Consider the following 22215-nt stretch of genomic DNA (forward strand, 5'->3'; position numbering starts at 1 on the left):
ATTGTTTATTTATTTACTTTTTAAGTAGGCTCCACACCTGGCATGGAGCCCAGTGCAGGGCTTTAACTCATGACCCTGAGATCAAAAACTGGGCTGAAATTCTGAAATCAAGGGTCAGACAGACACTTAACTGGCTGAGCCTCCCAGGCACTCCAACTGATTATTTATTCATTTATTTTTTGAGAGAGAGTGGGTACATATGAGCAGGGAGGAGTGGGGGCAGGCAGAAGGAGATGGGGGAAAATCTAAGCATGCTCTATACCCAGCACAGGGCTATCTGGAGGCTCCATTTCATGACCCTGAGATCATGACCTGAGCCAAAATTAAGAGTCAGACACTTAACTTGACTAAGCCACCCAGGCGTCTCTGATTGTTTATTTTTAATAATCTTTTATAAGTATTACATATTTGAAAATTTTCAATATCTTTTGCCAAATTGCTTTCCAGAAAGGTAATATACACAGTTTTTACCTTCACCACTTTTAAAGATTTATTTATTTATTTTAGAGAAAGAGTGTGTGTGTGCACTTGAGCATGGGGGAGGGGCAGAGGAAGAGGGAGAGAATACTCAAGCAGATTCCCCGCTGAGCGCAGAAGCTGACCCTGGGGCTCAGTCCCAGGACTCTGAGATCATGAGGAGCCAAAAACAACAGCCAGATTCAACCGACTGATTTAACAGCCAAAAACAACAGCCAGATTCAACCATCCAGGCACCCCTACCTTCACCAGTTTGTGTACACCTTGTCACTCCTCAGCGACATTGACTATTATCTTACTTTTAAATACTTGCTAATTTGGTAGTTGAAAAATGACATCTCATTGTTTTGATACCTTTTTAAATATAAATTCATTAATAAGAATAATGGGATTTCTCAAGAACATATTTTTTTTTTAAAGATTTTATTTATTTATTTGACAGAGAGAGATCACAAGTAGGCAGAGAGGCAGGCAGAGAGAGAGAGGAGGAAGCAGGCTCCCTGCTGAGCAGAGAGCCCGATGCGGGACTCGATCTTCGGTTAAGCCGAAGGCAGCGGCTTAACCCACTGAGCCACCCAGGCGCCCTCAAGAACATATTTTAATGAAAGGAAGTAGGCTTTTCCTAATGGGTGGTTGTAATGGTTATAACTGTGTGTGTGTGTGTGTGTGTGTAAACACAAGCACTGGATTCCTGTGCCTAAGATAGGACTATTTTTTTTTCTACTAGGTCTTGGTATCTTGATGGACAAACACTACTAATAATCATTTGTGTTGGAATTGTGTTCCCTCTTGCACTTCTTCCTAAAATAGGTAAGTCTTTAGAGAAGAAGACAGTTTTTGTTTGGAAAGAAGGAAGAAAGAAGATAACGTTAAGGGGCTTTTAAATTTCACAGTACCACATTTTTAGCAGAAGGGTGGTAACAGTGAATAATTCTGAACTTGGACTTATTTTAGGTTGTTCAGCCTTCAGCCTTGCTTAGTTAGCCTATTACTTGGTTTGTAGTAGTATTTTGTCTGCCCCACTAAAATAAAATCTTTACAGTGGAACATTAAAGAGCAGCCTTTCCTTACAGTGTACCATTAGTGGTAAGCCAGTTCCAATTCTGCTGTACAGAGCTGCATAAATGATCTGTGACAGATAGTTGGAATGTTGTTATTCTCAGCCCTAAGCCCCAGATACCAAGCACTGTAATAGAAAACATGCCCAAGATGTATAGCTTTAGCTGTATGTTAGGATCACTTTCCTTATAAATTGCTTTTTATTTTACTGTTATTTTACAGGCTTTCTTGGCTACACAAGTAGTTTATCATTTTTCTTTATGGTGTTCTTTGCTCTCGTGGTAAGTTTAAAATACAGTATATTGCTTATCTCCTCACTAAAATTGAACTTATTGTGTTAATGTCTTCTTTTTATCTTTTAACTCTGTTTTCTGTCAGAGTTTTATTTCAGTGTGTTACTGAAAGCACTTTTATTCCACAAAATTATTGTACCTATTTTGAAGAGGCTTAGCTAGAACATCCTTTCAAATCCAGTATCTCTTTTGGTTAACTAGAAAGGAAAGCACACTGACTCTGTTAAAACCTTAGATGAAGTTTAATTCTTTGCGTCGATGTGTGTATCCGTTTATTTCTGTATAATACTGGGTGTGTATGTGATTAAACGATTCTTTGTTGTTGAAAATGAGTCAAAGAAAAATGGTACCCAAAGGAGCAACACAACACCTCAGTAGTTAAACCATATTATAGAGCCAGATTTTCAAGCTGTCACAACAATCCAGGATGCATTTAATTTAGGTTGAACTATCTGTTGGGATGCAGAGGTGAAACAACTTTAGATCATTTAAATGAGGTGGAAGGAACCCTGGTGTTAGTGTTCAGAAAAACTTTAATGGATGCTCTTAAAACTAAAATACTTAACAGTGTTTACATTTAATCATTTGTTGAATTTATCAGCATTAAAAATCATTGCCCTCCCCACCTCAAATTGTCTGACTTCTATCTTAGAGACAAATGAATTGAACATACACTTTTTCCCCCTTCAATTAATTTAGATATGATTTACATACATCACTGTATAAGCTTAAATGTGTACAGCATAAAGACTTGACTTATATATATAGCAAAATGATTACCACAGTAAGTTTAGGTAACATGCATGAACATACACTTTTTTTTTTTTTTAAAGATTTTATTTATTTATTTGACAGAGAGAAATCACAAGCAGGAAGACAGGCAGGCAGAGAGAGAGAGGGGAAGCAGGCTCCCCGCCGAGCAGAGAGCCCCATGCAGGGCTCGATCCCAGAACCCTGGGATCATGACCCGAGCTGAAGGCAGAGGCTTAACCCACGGAGCCACCCAGGCACCCCTGAACATACACTTTTTAGGTTCCACATTGAAAAGGGAGACAATAGTTATTCTCACCATAAATGGACTCTTTTTTGCAGTGGCACTTTATTTTTTGAGTATAGTTGACACAGTGTTACATTAGTTTCAGGTGTACAACAGTGATTTGATAAGTTTATACACTATGCTTTGCTCACCGTGACTATAGCTGTCATCTGTCACCATACAATGCTATTTCAGTATCATTAACTATGTTCCTTATGCTGGGCATTTTATTTCCATGACTTATTCATTCCACAACCGGGGGACTGTTTCTTCTACTCTCCTTTATCCATTTTGCCCACCCCTCTTCCCTGCTTTCCTCTGGCCACTATCGGTTTGTTCTCTGTTTTTATAGGTCTGATTCTGCTTTTTGTTTTTTATTCATTTGGTGTTTTTTTGGTTTTTTGGTTTGTTTTTTTTTTTAGATTTCACAGTGAGTGAAATCATATGGTATTTGTCTTTTTCAGTCTTATTTCACTTAGCAAAATACCCTCTAGGTCCATCTATGTTGTTGCAAATGGCACTACCTTACCCTTTTTTGTGGCGTTGTGATATTCCATTGTGTGTACATACACACACACACACACCCATCTTTCTTATCTATTTTTCTATTGATGGGTATTTAGGTTGCTCCCATATCTTGGCTATTGTAAATAGTGCTACAATAAGCGTAGGGGTGCATATATCTTTTTGAATTATTGTTTTTGTTTTCTTTGGGTAAATACCCAGTAATGGAATATTGAATCATATGGTATTTCTATTTTAAATATTTTGGGGTAACTCCATATTGTTTTCTATAGTGACTGTACCAATTTACATTCCCTTCAATAGTGCCCAAGGGTTGTATTTTTTTAAATCTTCACCAGGACTTGTTATTTCTTGTCTTTTTTATTTTGTCATTCTGTTAGGTATAAGGTAACATTTCATTATGGTTTTGCTTTGCATTTCCCTGATAATTAGTAAAAAGATACATCTTTTCATGTGTCCTTTGGCCATCTATATGTCCTGTTTGGGAAAATGTCTATTCAAGTCCTCTGCCCATTTTTTAATTGAATTGGTTTTTTGACATTGAGTTGTATATGTTCTTTATGTATTTTGAATACCCTTTATTAGGTATATCATTTGCAAATACCTTTTCCCATTCAGTAGGTTTCCTTTTTGTTGTGCTGGTGCTTTTCCTTCACTGTGCCAAAGCTTTTTATTTTAACATAGTCCAAATAGTTTATTTTTGCTTTCATTTCCCTTGCCTTAGGAGACATGTCTAGAAAAATGTTGCCATGGCTGATATCAGAGAAATTACTACCTATGTTCTCTTCTAGGAATTTTATGGTTTTAGGTCTCATGTTTATTCCTAATTAAAGATCTTTAATCCATTTTGAGTTTATTTTTCTATATGGTGCTAGAAAGTAGTCCAGTTTCATAAACTGATGGTTGAGAAACATCTGTATGGTTAGGGATGACCTGTGTATGCAAATGAACATATGGATGTGAAACAGAATCAGTCTAGATAACACTCGGTTTTTTCCTCACAGATAATTGGCAATCCAAGCATTGCATAGGTAAGAGTAATTGGGTTTTTATAGCCAGTAGTTTGAAGCATGTGAAATATATTGATATGGCATGTCTTTTGTAGTTTTCACAATATTCATTTCTGTCCTGGCAGCTACTCTTAAATTTGATGCAGATTTCTTACTGTACAGTCATATGGAAATAAGACCCTTATTCTGTACTTATTGTAATGCTTTACAAACCATCTGCTCAAATTTTTACTGGTGAGCACAGCTTAAATTTGGTCTACAACGGGACAGTGAAGACACAGTGAAGACACTGTGCACTTTTTTAAAAATGCTCCTTTTAATTGTGACTTTTATTTTATATTTTCTAAATAATTAGGTTAGAAATACATAGTGGTTAGGGAAGGATACATGTGTATATCAACCCAGACTTTTTGGAATGGTGTCAATGGCTCCATTTATTGTTTTGGTCAATATGTATTTATAAATCTATATAATATCTATATTACATTTTTTTAAATTCTTAAGATAAATTTTTTTTAAAAAATCAGTCAAGAAACCTATTACTTTCTTAAATTACACTCTCTAAATAATGTAAATCGTAACTTAGTCTTTTTTTAAAATTCTGATCAAAGACGACTTTAATTTTTTACTCTCATATTTAAAAGCTTATCTGATGGCTGCCAGTTTCCCAATCCTAGCATTGGTTACTAGCTTACAAATCTTAAGGTAAATTCTTCTCATTTACCTAATATTCAATTTCTACTAGTTTTTAATATACACTGGTGTAAATACATTACTGGCTGCTTTGTATGAAATTCAGTATTCTATAGATCCCACAGAGTCATGGGATAGAATCAGGAGCCTCCACCTTTTATGTGAACCTCGGTGGTACTATGGAAATCAAGGCAATTTTGCTTAGGTTAAGGAGGATTTATTTTCATTTGTAAGAGAACCCTCTTACAATAGGTTTATTCAGTTCTTCTAAAAATGGTGGCATTCTTTAAAACTATTCTTTGAAAAGCAACAATTACTTAAGTGGAATATTGGATTAAACCTAAAAATGTGGGCCCTAGTTAACTTTATTATTCTGCATATGATCATGATAAGGGATTTGGATTTTCTTCACATTTCCAAGCAAAATCCAATTTAAAAAGCTTGTTCTTACCAAACCCCTAAAAACAACCATTTGAGAGTAAACCAGCAGAATATTATATCACTCCAGTGAAGCTGTAGGTTTCATTACATGTGCCCATAAGTGATGTGGCTAGCTTCTGCCATCCACTTTTATGGAATTTATTTTACACCTATCATACCGAATAGCATTTTATTTATTTATTTTTTAAGATTTTATTTATTTATTTGACGGAGAGAGAGAGATCACAAGTACGCAGAGAGGCAGGCAGAGAGAGAGAGGGAAGCAGGCTCTCTGCCGAGCAGAGAGCCCGAAGAGGGGCTCGGTCCCAGGACCCTGGGATCATGACCTGGGCCAAAGGCAGAGGTTTAACCCACTGAGCCACCCAGGTGCCCCCTGAACAGCATTTTAAACACTGGCATATAAACTTCCTAATGACATAAAGCAAAGATAAAAGCGTTTATCTTATTAGGAACAAGACACACCATCACTTACAGTCTTCAAACATTATTGCACTTTAACTTTCATAATTTGACAATGCATTCATGAAACAATCTACAGAGAACTCATTTTGACAAAGAACACTTTAAAGCAGCCATGACTGAGCTAAATTGTTGATTAGGTAAGGATTTTACAAACATTCCTTATATTAGCAGAGAGTATTGTGTCTACCCCTTGCCTTGAGGCAAGAACCATTCATGGGGTGCTGGAACCCGTCCGTGACCCTTTCCCACGGCTCTGGTGGCCTGCAGATGTCAGCCCTTGTGTCACCCGGTGCTTGTGGGCTTATTTGGTGTCAGGATTTCTTCTCATGGCTTTATGGAATGGATCAATGAGGATAACCTCGAAGAATTTGTACCTGGAATCTTTGCCAACCCAGTAAGAATTCAGGACTCTCAGAGACCCACAGTGGCATCCAGTTGGCTCCTCTGCAGCCCACTGAAGGCTTCTGGGAAACCTTAGCTGGTTAGCACGGGCTTGCTCGAGGTCTCACTGTTAGGAATGGCGTTTGGGGCCACTGTGGTGAATCTGATATATTACATAACCTTGCTTGGCCTTGGGCCCCAGTCCATGTGCTTTATCAGCTGGCTTGGGTGGGGAATTTGCGGGGGGGGGGGGGCGCCCTACAGAGCTGTGGGTACTGCCAGCAGTGCACCCTGAGAAGAAAGTGCATTACACCAGACTGCTTCTTCCTCCATAGCTCCTGGATGTACTTTAAACGCCCATCTTGGCTGACCTTGGAGCAGATGCCTGCTATCAGATGGAAAGCAAAACTTAAGTCTTTAAAAAAAAAAAATTTTTTTTTAAAGCAGTCTCCAGGTCTAGTGTGGAGCCCAACATAGGACTCAAACTCATGACCCTGAGATCAGGACCTGAGCTGAGATCAAGAGTCTGAAGCTCAACCAACTGAGCCACTCAGGTGCCCCCAAACCTAGTCTTATCTGTTGTCCCAGATCTTTATTTTGTCTAAAAATTTTAAAATAAAATTTTGCCTCCTCTGAAATATCTAAAATTTTTAAAATCCATTTTATTTTAGCAGTGACTCAGAATGACAGTAACCAGATGGACTTACCTTTTTCGGTCCATTTTAGAAAACAAATGGATTGCCATTCTTTCCAAAAGTTCTGTCTTGAATGCAGATTAGTATTTTAAGTAATATTTTAATGAGCCAGTAATCAAAATAGAAAACTTTGTGGATGGTTCATAGTCAGAATCCTTGCTTGTTCTGAGCACTGAGTGAGGCATGATCAGTGCTTCAGATAGACTGGTAGTCACTGCTCTTACGGATCTGTCAGTCTCATAGGAGAAATGAGAAAAATTGATTGGAAAACAACAGAGAACCATGTCGATGATACATAATTAATTATTGCTTTACTTGCTTCAGAATAAGAGTCATAGCAGTTGATGGAGAGAAGGAAATTAAACTTGAGCTGCACCTCGAAAGATGAGAAGAACTTAGAGAGAAAGAAGGGCCTTTGATGCCAGTGAATTATTTTTCCCTCTGCCTTTCTAACCCCTGGAGTTCTCTTCTTACCATGTTCTATCTACAACCTGAGCAAGCCCTCCCCATCACGCTTTGTTGTTGGGTGTCTTTCTGTTCCCATTCTGTACTGTACTTTATAGAACAGCACATCTCACCATCCCACTGGGCAGGCTTGGGCTTGGGATAGGAGTCTGCAGGGAAATTAGCTATGGTAACTGAATTTTATGTTAATATAATACCAAACTGCTAATGACCTTTTCATTAATTAGAAATTTATTAAAAAATGAATGAAAGAATCATTATATTGTATTTTGGAGCATGTTTTGAAATATTTTGATTGCCAAGCCAAGTAATAATAATAGCTAATAAAATAAATGAGCTCACTCACGTTCCGACCTTGTCAAAGTCCTTGGTACACAGGTGCTCAGTACATGGTTGCTGCCACCCCCACACCACTGCTACTAAGGGGGAGATGTGCAACACGGAATTTGAAGTAGCGCTGAGAGAGAGACCAGGAATCACCCTGCTGCTCTAGCTTCTGTCTTGCCCCCTCCTCATACTTTTTTGAAAACATATCAGAAAACAGATTTGAAATTATCACTTTTGATTTTTTTTCCTGTCTTGGTAAGTTGACCATTTAGTTTTATTTCATATTGAAAACCTACCTAGAAATATCTAAGCAACTTGCTCAGTTTATCCTTTCATTTCCTTTTCTTTTTTAGTTGGTGAGGGTTTTAATAAAGAGTAATTCTTTAGCTCACTCATTAACTTAACTATAGAAGTGTATGTTTTTCTTAGATTTGTTTTATCAGTATATAAAATTTTGTTTGAATTAGTTAAAATCAAAAACTAGATAAATACTAAAGAGCAATAGGACTAGTATTTACTTATTGGTCTCCTGCTAAGGACAAATGCTTCCTTTATTCTCCCTTGCCCCTGTGGATGCTGGGTTCCAGCCTGGAGCAAATATTTGCAGAGTAATTACGTGCCCTGAAACTACTGCAACAGTGGTAATGTCCACACAACCACAAGTGTAAGTCGAGGAGGGTGGTACCACAATCCAGAGTAAAATCCCGAGAGATTTTCATCCCTCTGGATTTCTTTGAATTTTTTAAAGATTTCTTTTTAACAGCTAGAGCTTGCTAGCTATGTGCACTTTTCTTAGCCTGCTTTATCTACATTTGTTAAAAGTAATACAAGTCTTAAAAAAGTCAGCAGTGCAGAACTTCTCCATCAGAAATCCCTAAATTCCTGCTTTGCATGAGTTCCCTACTTCTTTCTGCTTGTGGCCATTTCCCAAACTGCTGTTAATTTTTCTCTATCTGCTACTGGTGCCAGGTCCACAAATAGCCATAGTATATATACCATTGTCACTAAAAACATCATGTTCCCACTTTTGAGTTGTACTTTTTTTTAATGCCTTGATGCTTTTGGGGTTTTGAAAGTTGACATGAGAAGACTCTCCATCTTTAATGGGGGAGAACCCCGCTAGACAGATATACAGCATCCCCTCTCCCCTCAAGATAGGTAACCATGTTAAAGGATGACCCATTCTAACTGGAAAAAAATAATATGAGCAAAGAATCTTTAGCTATCAAATGGCTATTATTTGATATGGTATTAGTTTAATCAAAATAATGCTGACCTGTTTGAAATCAATTTCTTGTCATGAATTTTACAAGAAATAATCTTGAGTGTGGATTCTACTTATTTTTACAGGTAATAATTAAAAAGTGGTCCATTCCTTGTCCTCTGCCACTAAATTATGTAGAGCAATACTTCCAGGTAATAGTTTATATTTTGTTTCTTCCTTTTTTTTAAGCTAAAAAAAAAATCAGACTAATAATGAATTTTTTCCTAATTAATGAAAAAGTAATGACTATAAAACTTTGTTTTGAAATATTTTTATTTGAAAGCCTACTAATAATAAATACATCATTTTTGTTGATGTATTCTGACTTTTAATGACTGCTGGTTTCTCTTTTTCCCCTCAATTCTCTTAAACAGATTTCAAATGCTACAGATGATTGTAAACCAAGGCTCTTTCATTTCTCCAAAGAGGTGTGTAAGTTATTAACAGATACTTTTGGTTGATTTTTCACATTTCAAGTTTTAAGAGATTTGTATAACAGGGTCTCTTAGGTCTTTGTACCTGTAACTAATTAATTTTCATGAAAGTGTTAAGTATAGGGTTGCCTACCAGAAGAATAATATTATTTAACACAGGGTGGCCCATTATGAAACAGCCACCTTTTTTTTTTTTTTTTTTTTTTTTGGCATGCCTTTAAATGGAGCTTGTTTTAAATGGGCCACTGCCTAAAAGAACAGATTTACCAAATGTCTGGTCTGGCCAATAAGGTCCTCTGCGGATACAGACTTCCTGTTGCCCTCTGGACTTGTAAAGCTAAATAGCCAATTATATCAAAAACTCCTCCCCGGTGAGTAGAACCTCGGTCTGTAGCTAAACAGCCTCATCATTGGATCAGCAAGTGAGTGTTGCCAATGTATCTTCTGGCTGACATTCCAAAGTTGAAATTTATGATGCTTGGAGTAGAGACTAGAAGACCAAGTCTCCTTGCCATCTCTGGGAACCAGGATCCTGGAAGTGTCTGTAAGAGCCCCTGAGCACTGGCAGAGGAGACAGGAGCTGTGATATGGATGGATGTCTACTTTACTATTCCAGAAGAGCCCAAAGTCTTCCCGTTGCCACCAGTTTCTTCTGAAACTTCTACATTTTTTGCTTCTGTTGAAATCTAAGTCCCAGATACTAGAATCCCCTCCACTCTGGCACAACTCAATTAGTGTAGCATGTTAGTGTGCTAAGTCCTCCATGAAGAATTTTCCTTTTTTATCCCCAGTTTTTCAATAAGAAATGTCTCTCTGGCTCCATAAGGGAGATTACTATGTCCTTTACATGGTAAAGGCTATCTGCCTTAAAGATCTCTGTAGAGTAATTGACAAGCCAGGACATTGAGCAATATATTTAAAAGAAATTGTGAATTAAATTCTCATTCCCCTAATCCAGCCTCAGGAAATGCTATAGCTTTCCTTTGCAGCTCCCTTCAGATATTTTAGGAGGCATTATATTTCAAGACAGGTCTTCACTCATCTGGAGTTTTTGTCAAAGAGCCTAAAGTTGTTAGAGGGAAATCTTTTTATGGTAAAAAAGAGAAAGTAAATCATCACCATTCATTATATAAAGACAGTATTTTCACTTAGATGATAATTTTTGTTTGCTTTATAACTTCCTCTGGCTCTTAAGTATTTTAATTAAGAAAACACTTATGTTTGTGCATTTCAGTGGATCTTTAAGAATTTGTCAGTCTAGAATATATCATATTCATTCCCATTGAAACAGATCCTAGTTAAAAATGCTAAGATGTGATTAGTATTTTCGGTATTCCCTTAGATTCGGTTGGTGGTACCATGAACATGCTATAGAAGCCAGCCAAGATATACTGTGGCTAGGACAGGAGGTCTAAACAATCAAGCAAAACATTTGTTGGTGATCATACTTGTGTCTCTCTTTAAAAACAAAACAAAACACCTTATTTTATAAAGAGATGATTTGTGCAAGCTGAAATAAATTTGACCAAATTGGTTTTTTTTTTTTTTGGACCTGAGTTTATTATCAATTGAAGTAGTGGCTTCACTAGAACAGCATTTAATAATTTCATCTTTTTAAATTCTTTTCCAGAGTGTTTATGCCATACCTACCATGGCTTTTTCATTTCTCTGCCATACCTCCATATTGCCAATATACTGTGAACTTCAAAGGTACCATAGGATCCTGAAATATTTTAAGTATATTAAGAACTTCTTTTTACTTAGTCTTTCAGATCAAATGACATTCTCCTTTATGAATCATTCTTTCCTATCACTGGATTCTAAGTGTTAGTTTATTTATTTGTTTTGAAGATTTTGTCTTTAAGTAAATTCTGCACCCAGTGTGGGGCTTGAACTCACAACTCCGAAACATGCCCTACAAACCGAGCCAGCCAGGTGCCCCTAAGTGTTAGTTTAAAACAAAACAAATGATATGCTGGCTTATTGAACATAATTTAAAAAAAAAAAGTGAAAAAAGAACAACTCAAGGGGCATCTGGGTGGCTCAGTGGGTCAAGCCGCTGCCTTCGGCTCAGGTCATGATCTCAGGGTCCTGGGATCGAGTCCCGCATCGGGCTCTCTGCTCGGCAGGGAGCCTGCTTCCTTCTCTCTCTCTCTCTGCCTGCCTCTCAGTGTACTTGTAATTTCTCTCTGTCAAATAAATAAATAAATTCTTAAAAAAAAAGAACAACTCAATATGCTAAATATGCAAATTCTCTCCGAGTTAATATATAAATTTAATGTGATCCCTATTAATATTATTAATAAAGATAACCTGAAGTTGGAAAAAAAATAAATATCTACAGACACAAAAAAAATAAAATAAAAACAATTGAGAGTTATTTCCATCCAACTTGAGAATGTTTCCTGGAAGCATAATCTTTGCACAGTAATTTCAAATCAGAAATTCTGGTATATAGTTATTAATAAAGTAGGTCTTGAGCAATTAAGAAATCCTCTTGACAACTAGCTTGGGAGATATTTGTTTCTTTAGATATAATTCAGATCATAGTTTCTACTTTTGCCATTTTTGTCTTTTAGCCCTTCAAAGAAAAGAATGCAAAATGTAACCCATACAGCAATTGTTTTAAGTTTTCTCATTTATTTTGTATCTGCACTCTTTGGGTACCTCACTTTTTATGGTAAGTATATTATTTAATTACCAATGACAAAAGAAATCATTCTATAGTTGATGTCACACCTGAATATAGACTTTGTTTCTGCCTTTCATTAATAAGTTAATTTGTTTAGGCTGCTAAAATTCAGTGCAGTACTGTAGTAGCTTTATGGGCTTTAAAAAAACTGATTTTCTTCCTTTTAATACATGTGGATCAAGTTCAAGATTAATAACTTCAGGGGCGCCTGGGTGACTCATTCGTTAAGTGTCTGCTTTCAGCTCAGGTCACGATCCCAGGATCCTGGGATCAAGCTCCACATCGGGCTGCATGCTCGGCAGGAAGCCTACTTCTCCCTCTCTCTCTGCCGCTCCCTGCTTGTGTTACCTCTCTCGCTGTGTCTCTCTCTGTCAAATAAATAAATAAAATCTTTAAAAAAAATGATTAATAATGTCATATGAAAATTTTCTTAAACACCTAAGTAAGCTTAGGGATATTGTTGTCTTTCCACAAGAAAAAAATGTGCAATAATGATTTTATTTTTTAATTTGAGAATTCAATATGTTACACTGCAGTTCAGTTTGGGAGGTAGGGAGAATCAATCATCTTAATTTCAGAAGAACAAGTTAAGAAAGGAAAGGGTTTACACTTGGTTATGGTTATACGCTTAGGTTATGGTCGTATGCCTTCAGACTTGCTTCACACAATTTGACAATGTGCATTCCATGATGCACCATGATCTTTTCCCATAAATTCTGTAAAGGATTTTTTTAAATTCTTACAATAAAAGTAAATTTTTATTTATTTTTGGAAAATTGCCTGCTTGGTATGTGTTTTTTTCCCTGTCCAAGAAGAACCTTAAGAAAAAGTAAAACTTAGAAGTCTAGAACAAGGAAAATGTTGTAGGCTTTTTAATTTGCAAACATATTTAATTTGCAAACAAAGTCCTTATAACAGATTGCACACAGTTTGTCAATTTTTATTACATTTTTCAGCTTCTGAGTGCTTTTATAACAACTCTCCAAGTAAATGGCTGTTATAGCTCTGGTGATATTTAGCTGTTATGACTGATTAATTTCATGGTTGATACCCTTGTGCCTGTGCTGCAGGTGTTAAACAGCCATGATTACTTCTAATGGCACTTTCCTTCTCTCCCAGAGTTTTTCCAAGTCTGACAAGTTTTTGGACAATGTTTACTTCCACAGCTACCTTTACTAAACCAGCTACCTTTCCTAATCCCATTGGAAAGAGTATGATTTTGAAATCCAACAAATGTGGTACAGAAAACTAGTCTGCTCTAAATAGCTAATGTGACCTTGAACAGGAAGGTCACCTTGTAATCTCTTCATCTCCTAATCTGTGACAGGGATAATTATGTAGAGTTGTATTGAGGAGGAAATGAGTTAAACATGCCTGATATAGTATCTGGCACATAGCAGCCTTCCACAAAGAAGAGCTACTACTGGTGGTTACTACTATTATTATCATTAGTATTGTAGTTATTTTATAACTTCAGGTGTTGAGTTTTTCAGACCTTTACTTCTCACTATGTTTAATGGAATTTAAGTTAAATATGGTAAGTCTACAGTACTATGTTTAAATATGGTCTTGGAGTTCTCAGCATATGAGAAAATTGTAATTGCTGTGTAGTCCCTTTCTTATTATCTGTGCTATTTTAACGGTAATAAAGGCTATTCATTAATTTAAATCTGCTCTTGCTTTTTATACTCATGTAGATAAGAGGAGTATAGTAAAGCTCTGTGTACACCATCAGGAAAAGCTTTATTTTCAGCATGACTATGGTACCCTGCTGGATAAACTACAAAGAAATTTAAGGCAGATGGTTAAGCTTTTTTGATCATTGCTGATGAAACAGGATTCTTGAACTACATAAGCTCTAGTTTTGGTTGTTGGATTTTTAAACTTTTGCATAGACTTGAGCTCAGTAGTACTTTTCTATGTCAGTAGGATACTGTAGCAGGTTCCTTGTTGGGGTTCAGCAGAAACTTAATATAACAGAATAGCTGTATATTTTTCTAAGGTAAAACTGTCACCTGGCACAAATACTTTTCTATTTAGAGATCTTTGACATTGAGAAAAAAATCCAAAAAATAGACCTCTTCCTCCTCATGGATAAATAGCTTTCTGGAAGAAACCACAAATGGCCTGCCATTCTCCAGGATTCCTGAGGAATAGTTATGTAAATGACCATGAGTTGCTGTACTAAATTGTAAGAAAGCTTAGACTGAAGGGAAAGTAGAGAAAGGATAGCCACTAATACATCTATTGAGCTGAAATTTATTCCGTGAGTGCCCAGGATATTGTATACATTGCTTAATTGAACCCTTAGAGGTTCACATAGGGTGAGTGGTTCGGCTGGCCAGATACCTGCAGCTAATGAATAACGAGCTGCGATTTGAATCCAGTTCTGACCTTTCTCCAGAGTCAGTGCTTTTGTTACCATGTTGCCTCTTAGGGAATTACACTGTAGAACCCAGATTTCCTTCATCCCTTCATCATTCCTTCATTTCATAACAAGTTTTGGTTAGTGAGCTTTTGGAAGAACCTGGCTCACTTAAGCTGCAGGCATATCTGTGTATCTTTATCTGCCTACCTACCTGCCTACCTACATACCTACCTGCCTGTCTGTATACCTGCCCACCTGTTGTTACGTGAACACATAGGTAGGTGATAGATAGATTAAAAAGAATGATATAAAAGTAATTCTCCTCCAGAGACACACAAAGATTCAGCTAGGGTGCCTGGGTGGCTCAGTCAGTTAAACGTCTGCTTTCAGCTCAGGTCATGATCTCAGAATCCTGGGAATGAGTTCCACATCAGGCTCCCTGGTCAGCAGGCTGCTGAGCAGGGAGCCTGCTTCTCCCTCTCCCTCTGCTGCTCCCCCTGCTTGTGCTCTCTTGCATGCTTGCTCTCTCTTTCTCTCTCTCTCTCTCTCTCTCTCAAATAAATAAATAAATAAAATCTTCAAAAAAATTTTTATAGGATTCAGATACTGATTTTGCTGTTTACATTAGCTTGTGGGGGGTTAATTATATTTGAGGAGCATCTTTTATGGTATATTTCTACCGAGATAACAGTAGCTGTCAGTCTTATGGAAAAAAAAATGTTGATTGAACAATTATCAAAAGGGCTAGTAGTCATAAGTTGAGGCCTTCCAACTCATTTCGTAAATGAGCAGCTGAAGCCCAAAGAAGTGAAGTGACCTGTCAGTCACACACTTAGTAGCATGTCTCCTGAATACGAATCCAGTGATCTTTCTGCTACTCTCTGGTAATCTTTATGAACTTCATATGGTTTGACAATGTGTCTTACACAGGACAGCCTCCTGACTTAATGGCATACATAACTTGCAGAGATCACCGTCAGATCCTTACTGAGATTTATAGGGATTTATCTGAATTCAGGGAAGTGTGTTGTACTCTATCCCTTACATATGTTAAGGCTCAGCTAAGAACACAGAATTGACTGTCTCAGACCTGGGAAAGTAGAAAGTGGATATGTAACAGATAGTTTGAATTTATAATAAATCTAGTTCTTCAGGCTTCTGGAGCTGCTTGGGATCCTTTTATCCCGTGCTCCCAGGGCTTGGTTAACATCTCAATTTTGTCAGACTACAGGGGCCTATACGTACCTAGATTAATAATACTGGCTCTTTATGGATGTTAAGGTATTATAAGTTGAGGGAGAAGAAGTGTTCCTCTGGGGAACCAAGCCAATGCCCAAATGTTACATCATAATCAGACCGTTTTAAAAATCTACAAAATTGTTAAGCAATCTGTGTTAATAGCTCATTTTCATGATTCAGAAAGTGGAAATAAAAGTTTACCGTGTTTTTTCAAAGGCTCACAAATATCTCAGATTTGGAAACAAGAACCCAGCTTTCTTGGCTTTTCTTAATCTCTTAGTCCACTAGTCTCACATCATGAGTTCATTGATATGTTAGACAATTCATTTCTCTCCCATTTTCTTTATCACTGGTCCAGTTCAGTTTCTCTTTACCTCGCAGTGATTATGACAGTATCCTCCTAACTGTTATTTCTGTTTTGGGTATCTTTTTCTTCATGCTTAGTTCAGATCATAATACACCAGTCTTTATAAGTCATTGCGTCTCTGTGGCCCACTTCATAGGGCTTACCTATGAAGAGCTCTGCTCCTGGGTCTTAAATGCCTTTTCTGGACATTATCACCCACCACTGTCTGCTCTACAGCACGTCCTGCTTCAGCCTTTGTAGTAGCATTGGGTACTCATTTTCTCAGCTACGTATTCTCTTTGCTACATTAGGGCTTCTACCTGTGCTCTTCTTGCTCTGAGACAAAATCTCTGTCCCCACACATACATTATCTCATTTACTGCTCTCAATAATCCACAGGTCAAAATATTATTTTCCCCATTTTGCAGATGTACTGAGTACCGAGATACTCAGAGAAGTTAAGGTGATAACAAGTAGAGGAATTTGAACATTAATTTGTGTAGTCCCAGAATTCAGGGCCCTCTGCCTTCCTGCCATTCTCTAAATCATGAAGATTCTCCCCAAGCCTCCCGGGATTGCCTCCTTGCTCATCCCCAAGTCACTGTTACCTTTCCCGATTCAGAATCACCGTAGCTCTTTGTTTAAAATGCCTACTGCCGCTTATGTGTACATCCATTTTCTATTCTATGAGTGTGTCCATCTTATTGTGATGTTATATTTTAGATCCTTGTTTTTTATTTCCTCCAGAGCATCTTTTCTGATATCTATTACTCTCAAATTTAAGAAGCACCATTCCATTTTAAGTACAAACTGATCTTTCCCTGCAAGGTAGGATATGGAGTGGTCTTGAGAGTGCTCACTCTTCATGCCCCTTGTCTACCTGGGGGTGCAGAACACACTGTGAAACTGGAGGAACAGCACAGAGCAAAGCACGGTCAGCGTGTACACACTCTCTCCCTGACTACCACACTGGCTCGCCGAGTAAGCCGTTTCCCTACAACTACGTTTTCTTTTCTTTTTTTTTGTTAAGATTTTATTTATGTACTTGACAGGCAGAGATCACAAGTAGGTAGAGAGAGAGAGAGAGGTGGAAGCAGGCTCCCTGCTGAGCAGAGAGCCAGATGCTGGGCTCGATCCCAGGACCCTGGGATCACGACCTGAGCCGAAAGCAGAGGCTGTAACCCACTGAGCCACCCAGGTGCCCCTACAACTACATTTTCTTAGGGAAGAGGAATCTACAGATGAAATGTTGGTGGAGCAGCAGCATGCACAGAAATGTAGATTCTAGAAAACATTGCGGTATTGAGGAAAACGTATTGACTTTGGTGCCAAAAAAGAAAAAAAGTGGGGCGTCTAGCTCTGAGAGCTCTTCCCCTTTGTGTGGTGTGATCTTGGACAGTCAGTGAATATTTCTTAGCCTAGCTATCTGTCTTATTGTTATCGGAAGGGAACACATCATACACTTTCAGTAATACATGTGAAAGCACCTTACAAGACAAACTTAAATGTTCAAAACCTTCAGATGATGGAAGAGTTCTAAAGAGATATTTATATAAATATATATTCATTGTCATAATTTTAGAGGTTCTACCTATGCTGGTTTCTAGTTTAACTGAAAGAAAAGATTGTAATTTTCAAGAAGATATTTAACTTATGTCTCTGTGTTTCAGATAGGATTGGAGAAAGGCCAGAGATGGATTTGGTACTGGGAATCCAACATTTGTTAAGATCTGTTTGTGCAAGAAAAATAATTTTGCTGTTATTGACATCTTAGTGGTTTATAATGTGGTCTTTATTATTTTTTTATTTTACAGACAAAGTGGCGTCAGAATTACTGCAAGGTTATAGCACATACTTGCCCCATGATGTTGTTGTCATGACTGTGAAGTTATGCATACTATTTGCTGTGCTTTTGACAGTCCCTCTAATCCACTTCCCTGTAAGTATCCTTAAAGGGCTTGTTGCTTAATGTAGCAGCTCTCTAATATGGCAACACTAATTCTTTGCAGACTAGAGTGTTTGAATCACATCTAGCTCTTGTGTATCTTATTCATTTGTCAAGTAATTGATCAAAGACCTCATACTTGCATATGGCCCCATGAAAGCACAGAAGTAACAGTGAACCACTAAGCTGATTTGTGCTTTTTGAGATTTAGTTTAGATTTACGCTCTCCCACAGCATTGTTTCCAATTTAGAGACTATGGTTCTTCTAAAGTTTCAGGTTTTCCCCCCTCTTTAATTCTGTATTCTGTTTTCAAAAGAATGTGCATGAAGAGGCAAAAGTCAAGTCAGCAAAAATAAGCTCCTTCTGGTTTATTGTAGATTTGTTTTCACATAGACATTTTAATTTAATCTTAGTCAAAATATTTTATTTACTCAAGAATTATAATTAAGGGGCAGAACAGATCTTCCTTCTGCATTTAGTTGCCATATGTAAAAATCTTAAGAATTTCTGAGAAAATGGAAACAGAGGCTTTAGGTATGAATGGTGCTGCATGAATGTCTCGAACCCCTAAACACTGAGCTCCCTAATAACTGGGCCCTCGAGATCTTTGGCCCACTACCTGTATGGACTGCTCTGCCAGGTGTGCCTCAGTGGGGGTTGGGGTGGCGAATGAACATTGGTGTGATGCGAGACTGTCGGCTGACCACTTTGGCAATGGGGAGTATGAACTAGTTTTTATATTTATATGCTATAAAACAGATAATATAAAATAAAGTAATAAATGGTGTTTCTTTCCCATAGCATGATTTCTTTTTCTATTTTAAACTTTTGTTCTTCTCTCTGTGAATTTAATGAAAATGATTCTCTGAGATTTCATCACATAATGTTGTTGTTGGTCATTTTGAAAAGTATGCAACTTAGAGAAATTGAATATGAACATTTCTTCAAGAATTAAAATATTTTTATGAAGCGCACACAGTTATATTTCTTAGTTCATGTGTCATAAATACTTTATAATAATAGTTTATGTTATATTTTTAAAATCTAAGTGGTGCAGGGAACAAGAATGTCACGATTACTGTACTATACCAGTGTTTCCCTAAGCAAGTATTTTGGCTCTGACACTTTTTCTTTGCTTAAATCTGTTTCTTTTTCTGTTATACAGGCACGGAAAGCTTTAATGATGATATTTTTCTCCAACTTTCCATTCTCATGGATTCGCCATTCTTTGATCACTCTAGCACTCAATATTATCATTGTTTTGCTTGCATTATATGTTCCTGACATTAAGAATGTATTTGGTATAGTTGGTAAGTTTTCTATTTCAAAAAATCCCATGTAACAGACTGGATAACATTGTCATCCAGCCTCACATCTGAATCTGGCAATAACTTATTTTATTTTTTCCTCCTGTTCAAAGGTTCCAGTACATCAACATGTCTGATTTTTGTATTCCCAGGACTATTTTATCTTAAACTTAGCAGAGAGGATTTTCTCTCATGGAAAAAGCTTGGGGTAGGTTAGCTTTTATTTATTTTTTTTAAGAATTCTATTTTGAGAAATAATTCATCATTTTATAACTGACTACTTTATTTACATTAAGGAAGTTAATATATTTTGAACTGCAATATACTTTATTGGAGAAGGTAGAGGTTTAAAATACTCTTAATTGTTCTTTATCTTTTTATTTCCACAGGCTTTTGTTTTGCTCATCTTTGGAATTTTGGTTGGGAATTTTAGTTTAGCACTAATCATTTTTAATTGGATTAATAAATGAAAGAAATATTTTCCTCTTCTTATGAAGAATAATTTACCTCTGTATGCAAAAAAGGAATAATTCTGGAAGACCCCTTGGATAAATCCTTTTTATATGGGTAAACATTTTTGTAAACATTATTATCAGAAAAGCAGAACAAAGTGGGAATATGTAGGGGAAAGTTGGTTTATAACAGTTTTAATTAAAATAAGAAATACAAAATGTTCTTCAGTATACTAAGTCAATCTTTGGGGTTTTTTTTGAAATTAATAGATTTTGTTTTTTAGGGTAGAGTGAATGTTTGCAGAACTATTGAACAGAATGTACAGAGTTCTTCTATATCCCCTCGCCACCAGTACACCCATAGTTTCCTCTATTATTGACATCTTGCCTTTCTCTGATACATTTGTTACACTTGAGGAGCCAATATTGATGCAGTATTATTAACTAAAGTACATAGTTTACCTTAGAGTTCACTATTGATGCAGGTATCAGCAATCACTGATCTCTTGAGTGACTTCGTAGAAACTATGAGCCTTTCGCTGTGAGCCTTTTCTAGAGTGTCATATAGTTGGAATTATTTATTATCTAACCTTTTAGGCTGGCTTCTTTCTCTTAACAAAATGCAGTTAAGTTTCCTCCATGCATTTTCATATAGCTCATTTCTTTTTATCATTGGAAAATACTCCATTTTATAGATGTGTCAGTTTGTTTTCTCATTCACCTGTTGAAGGACCTCTTGGTTGCTTTCAAAGTTCTGAATAAAGCTGCTATCAATATGTGTGTGCAGGTTTTTGCGTGAATGTAAATTTCAGCTCATTTGGGTCAGTACCAAAGAGCACAATGCTGCATCAAATGGTAAGAATATGTTTAGTCTTATAAGAAACTGCCAAACTGCCTTCCAAACTGCCTGTAATATATTACATTCCTGACAGCAATGAATGAAAGTTCCTGTTCCATATCCTCGCCCGCATTTGGTGTTGTCAGTGGTTTGGAATTTTGCCATTCTAATGGCTGTATAGTTGTATCTCATTGTTGTTTCAATTTGCATTTCCCTAATGACATATGATGTTGGGAGTCTTTTCATATGCTTATTTGCCATCTGTATATTTTCTTTGGTGAGGTTCAGTTCTTTCATCCATTTTTTAAATTGGATTGTTTTCTCATTATTGAGTTTTATGCATTCTTTGTGTATTTCAGATACCAGTCCTTTAGCAGATAATGTGTTTTGCAAAGACTCTCTCCCAGTCTGCGGGTTGTCTTTTCCATTCTCTCAACAGTGTTTATGGCAGAGCAGAAGTTTTTAATGTCAGTCTTTCATTTGTTTCTTTGTTTTTTAAGAAATCAGCATATTGAGCTTATATACAAAATTGAATGTTAGCTGTGCGTTAATGTTGTCAGCATTAATCACTAATAACAAAACTGTGGGATTATTTCATTTGGTATTTTGCCCTGCCTCCAAATCTTCTCTAAGAAACTTTTGTGATTTTCCTCTTGTTCATTGTGAGATAGAGCTGTGATGATTGGCTGTGGATTTGGAACTTCTCTGAGCTTTCTCATTTGTCACGAAAACATGTGACTTTCTACTTGGCAAACAGAGACAGATAGTGATGATTTATATCATATTTTCTGTGGAGGTTATAAATCATTGTTTCCCATTGATGTGGCCTTTTTTTCTGGTTGGAAACCAGAAGCTAGATCTCTCCTCCCCATGAGTGTTCTATGTAAAGAGCACCTTGTTAGCAGCCTACCAAAGCCAGGGTGTATCCGTAAAAATGTAATTCTACCCCTGTGTACATGTAAAGTAGGGAATTGCATGCAGAGTACAATTTGCATGTATGGAAATACCCACTTTTGCAGGTGCCCCCTTGCTTCCCACTGAAGAAATGGGCTGAAAAATTGACAACTGACCTCTTTTGAGTTAAGATATTTCTTTGGCAACTTGGGATCAGCGTACTATAATGGGAAAAGTCCAGGTTTGGGGGGTTACAAAGACTTAGATTCAAATCTCAGTGAGTTTAGGCAAAGTACTTAACCTCTCTAAGCCTCCACTTTCACATACGTATTAAATAGAGTTAATACCAATTATACAGGGTTGTGTTGAGAGGATTAAATGACCTTGTATAAATTAGGTGCAGACCAAGACAGGCTCTTTTAAGAGAGCCTCATCTGGACCAGTAAAACAAATTTGCTTTCAATCAGCGATGTGGAATTTCTTCATCTTCCATCTTGCAGAGCTAATATGTTTAGAATCTTGCTCTAGCCTTCATCCACAGGGGAACTGGCCCCACGTGCACTCTTTGTAG

At 36.9% G+C, this 22215-nt stretch overlaps 1 protein-coding gene and 1 pseudogene across 5 annotated transcripts in view; one reads left to right on the plus strand and one right to left on the minus strand.

Annotated features, from left to right (window-relative positions):
• Positions 1–22215, plus strand: part of SLC38A6 (solute carrier family 38 member 6) — a 93351-nt gene that overhangs the window by 41850 nt on the left and 29286 nt on the right. For 4 of the 5 annotated variants that reach the window (XM_032344403.1, XM_032344404.1, XM_032344405.1 and 1 more), the window contains 9 exons: positions 1205–1287; positions 1759–1817; positions 9215–9280; positions 9503–9556; positions 11193–11272; positions 12142–12242; positions 18022–18146; positions 19319–19463; positions 19574–19668. In XM_032344403.1, the coding sequence (XP_032200294.1) occupies positions 1205–1287; positions 1759–1817; positions 9215–9280; positions 9503–9556; positions 11193–11272; positions 12142–12242; positions 18022–18146; positions 19319–19463; positions 19574–19668 (808 nt within the window). Of the gene's footprint in view, positions 1–1204; positions 1288–1758; positions 1818–9214; positions 9281–9502; positions 9557–11192; positions 11273–12141; positions 12243–18021; positions 18147–19318; positions 19464–19573; positions 19669–19849; positions 20144–22215 lie in introns of those variants that run through there. The other variant, XM_032344402.1, reaches the window with a different exon arrangement.
• Positions 6208–7098, minus strand: LOC116591986 (annotated as a pseudogene).

This window comes from Mustela erminea, chromosome 5 (assembly GCF_009829155.1).
Source record: "Mustela erminea isolate mMusErm1 chromosome 5, mMusErm1.Pri, whole genome shotgun sequence".
NCBI classification, from domain to species: Eukaryota; Metazoa; Chordata; class Mammalia; order Carnivora; family Mustelidae; genus Mustela; species Mustela erminea.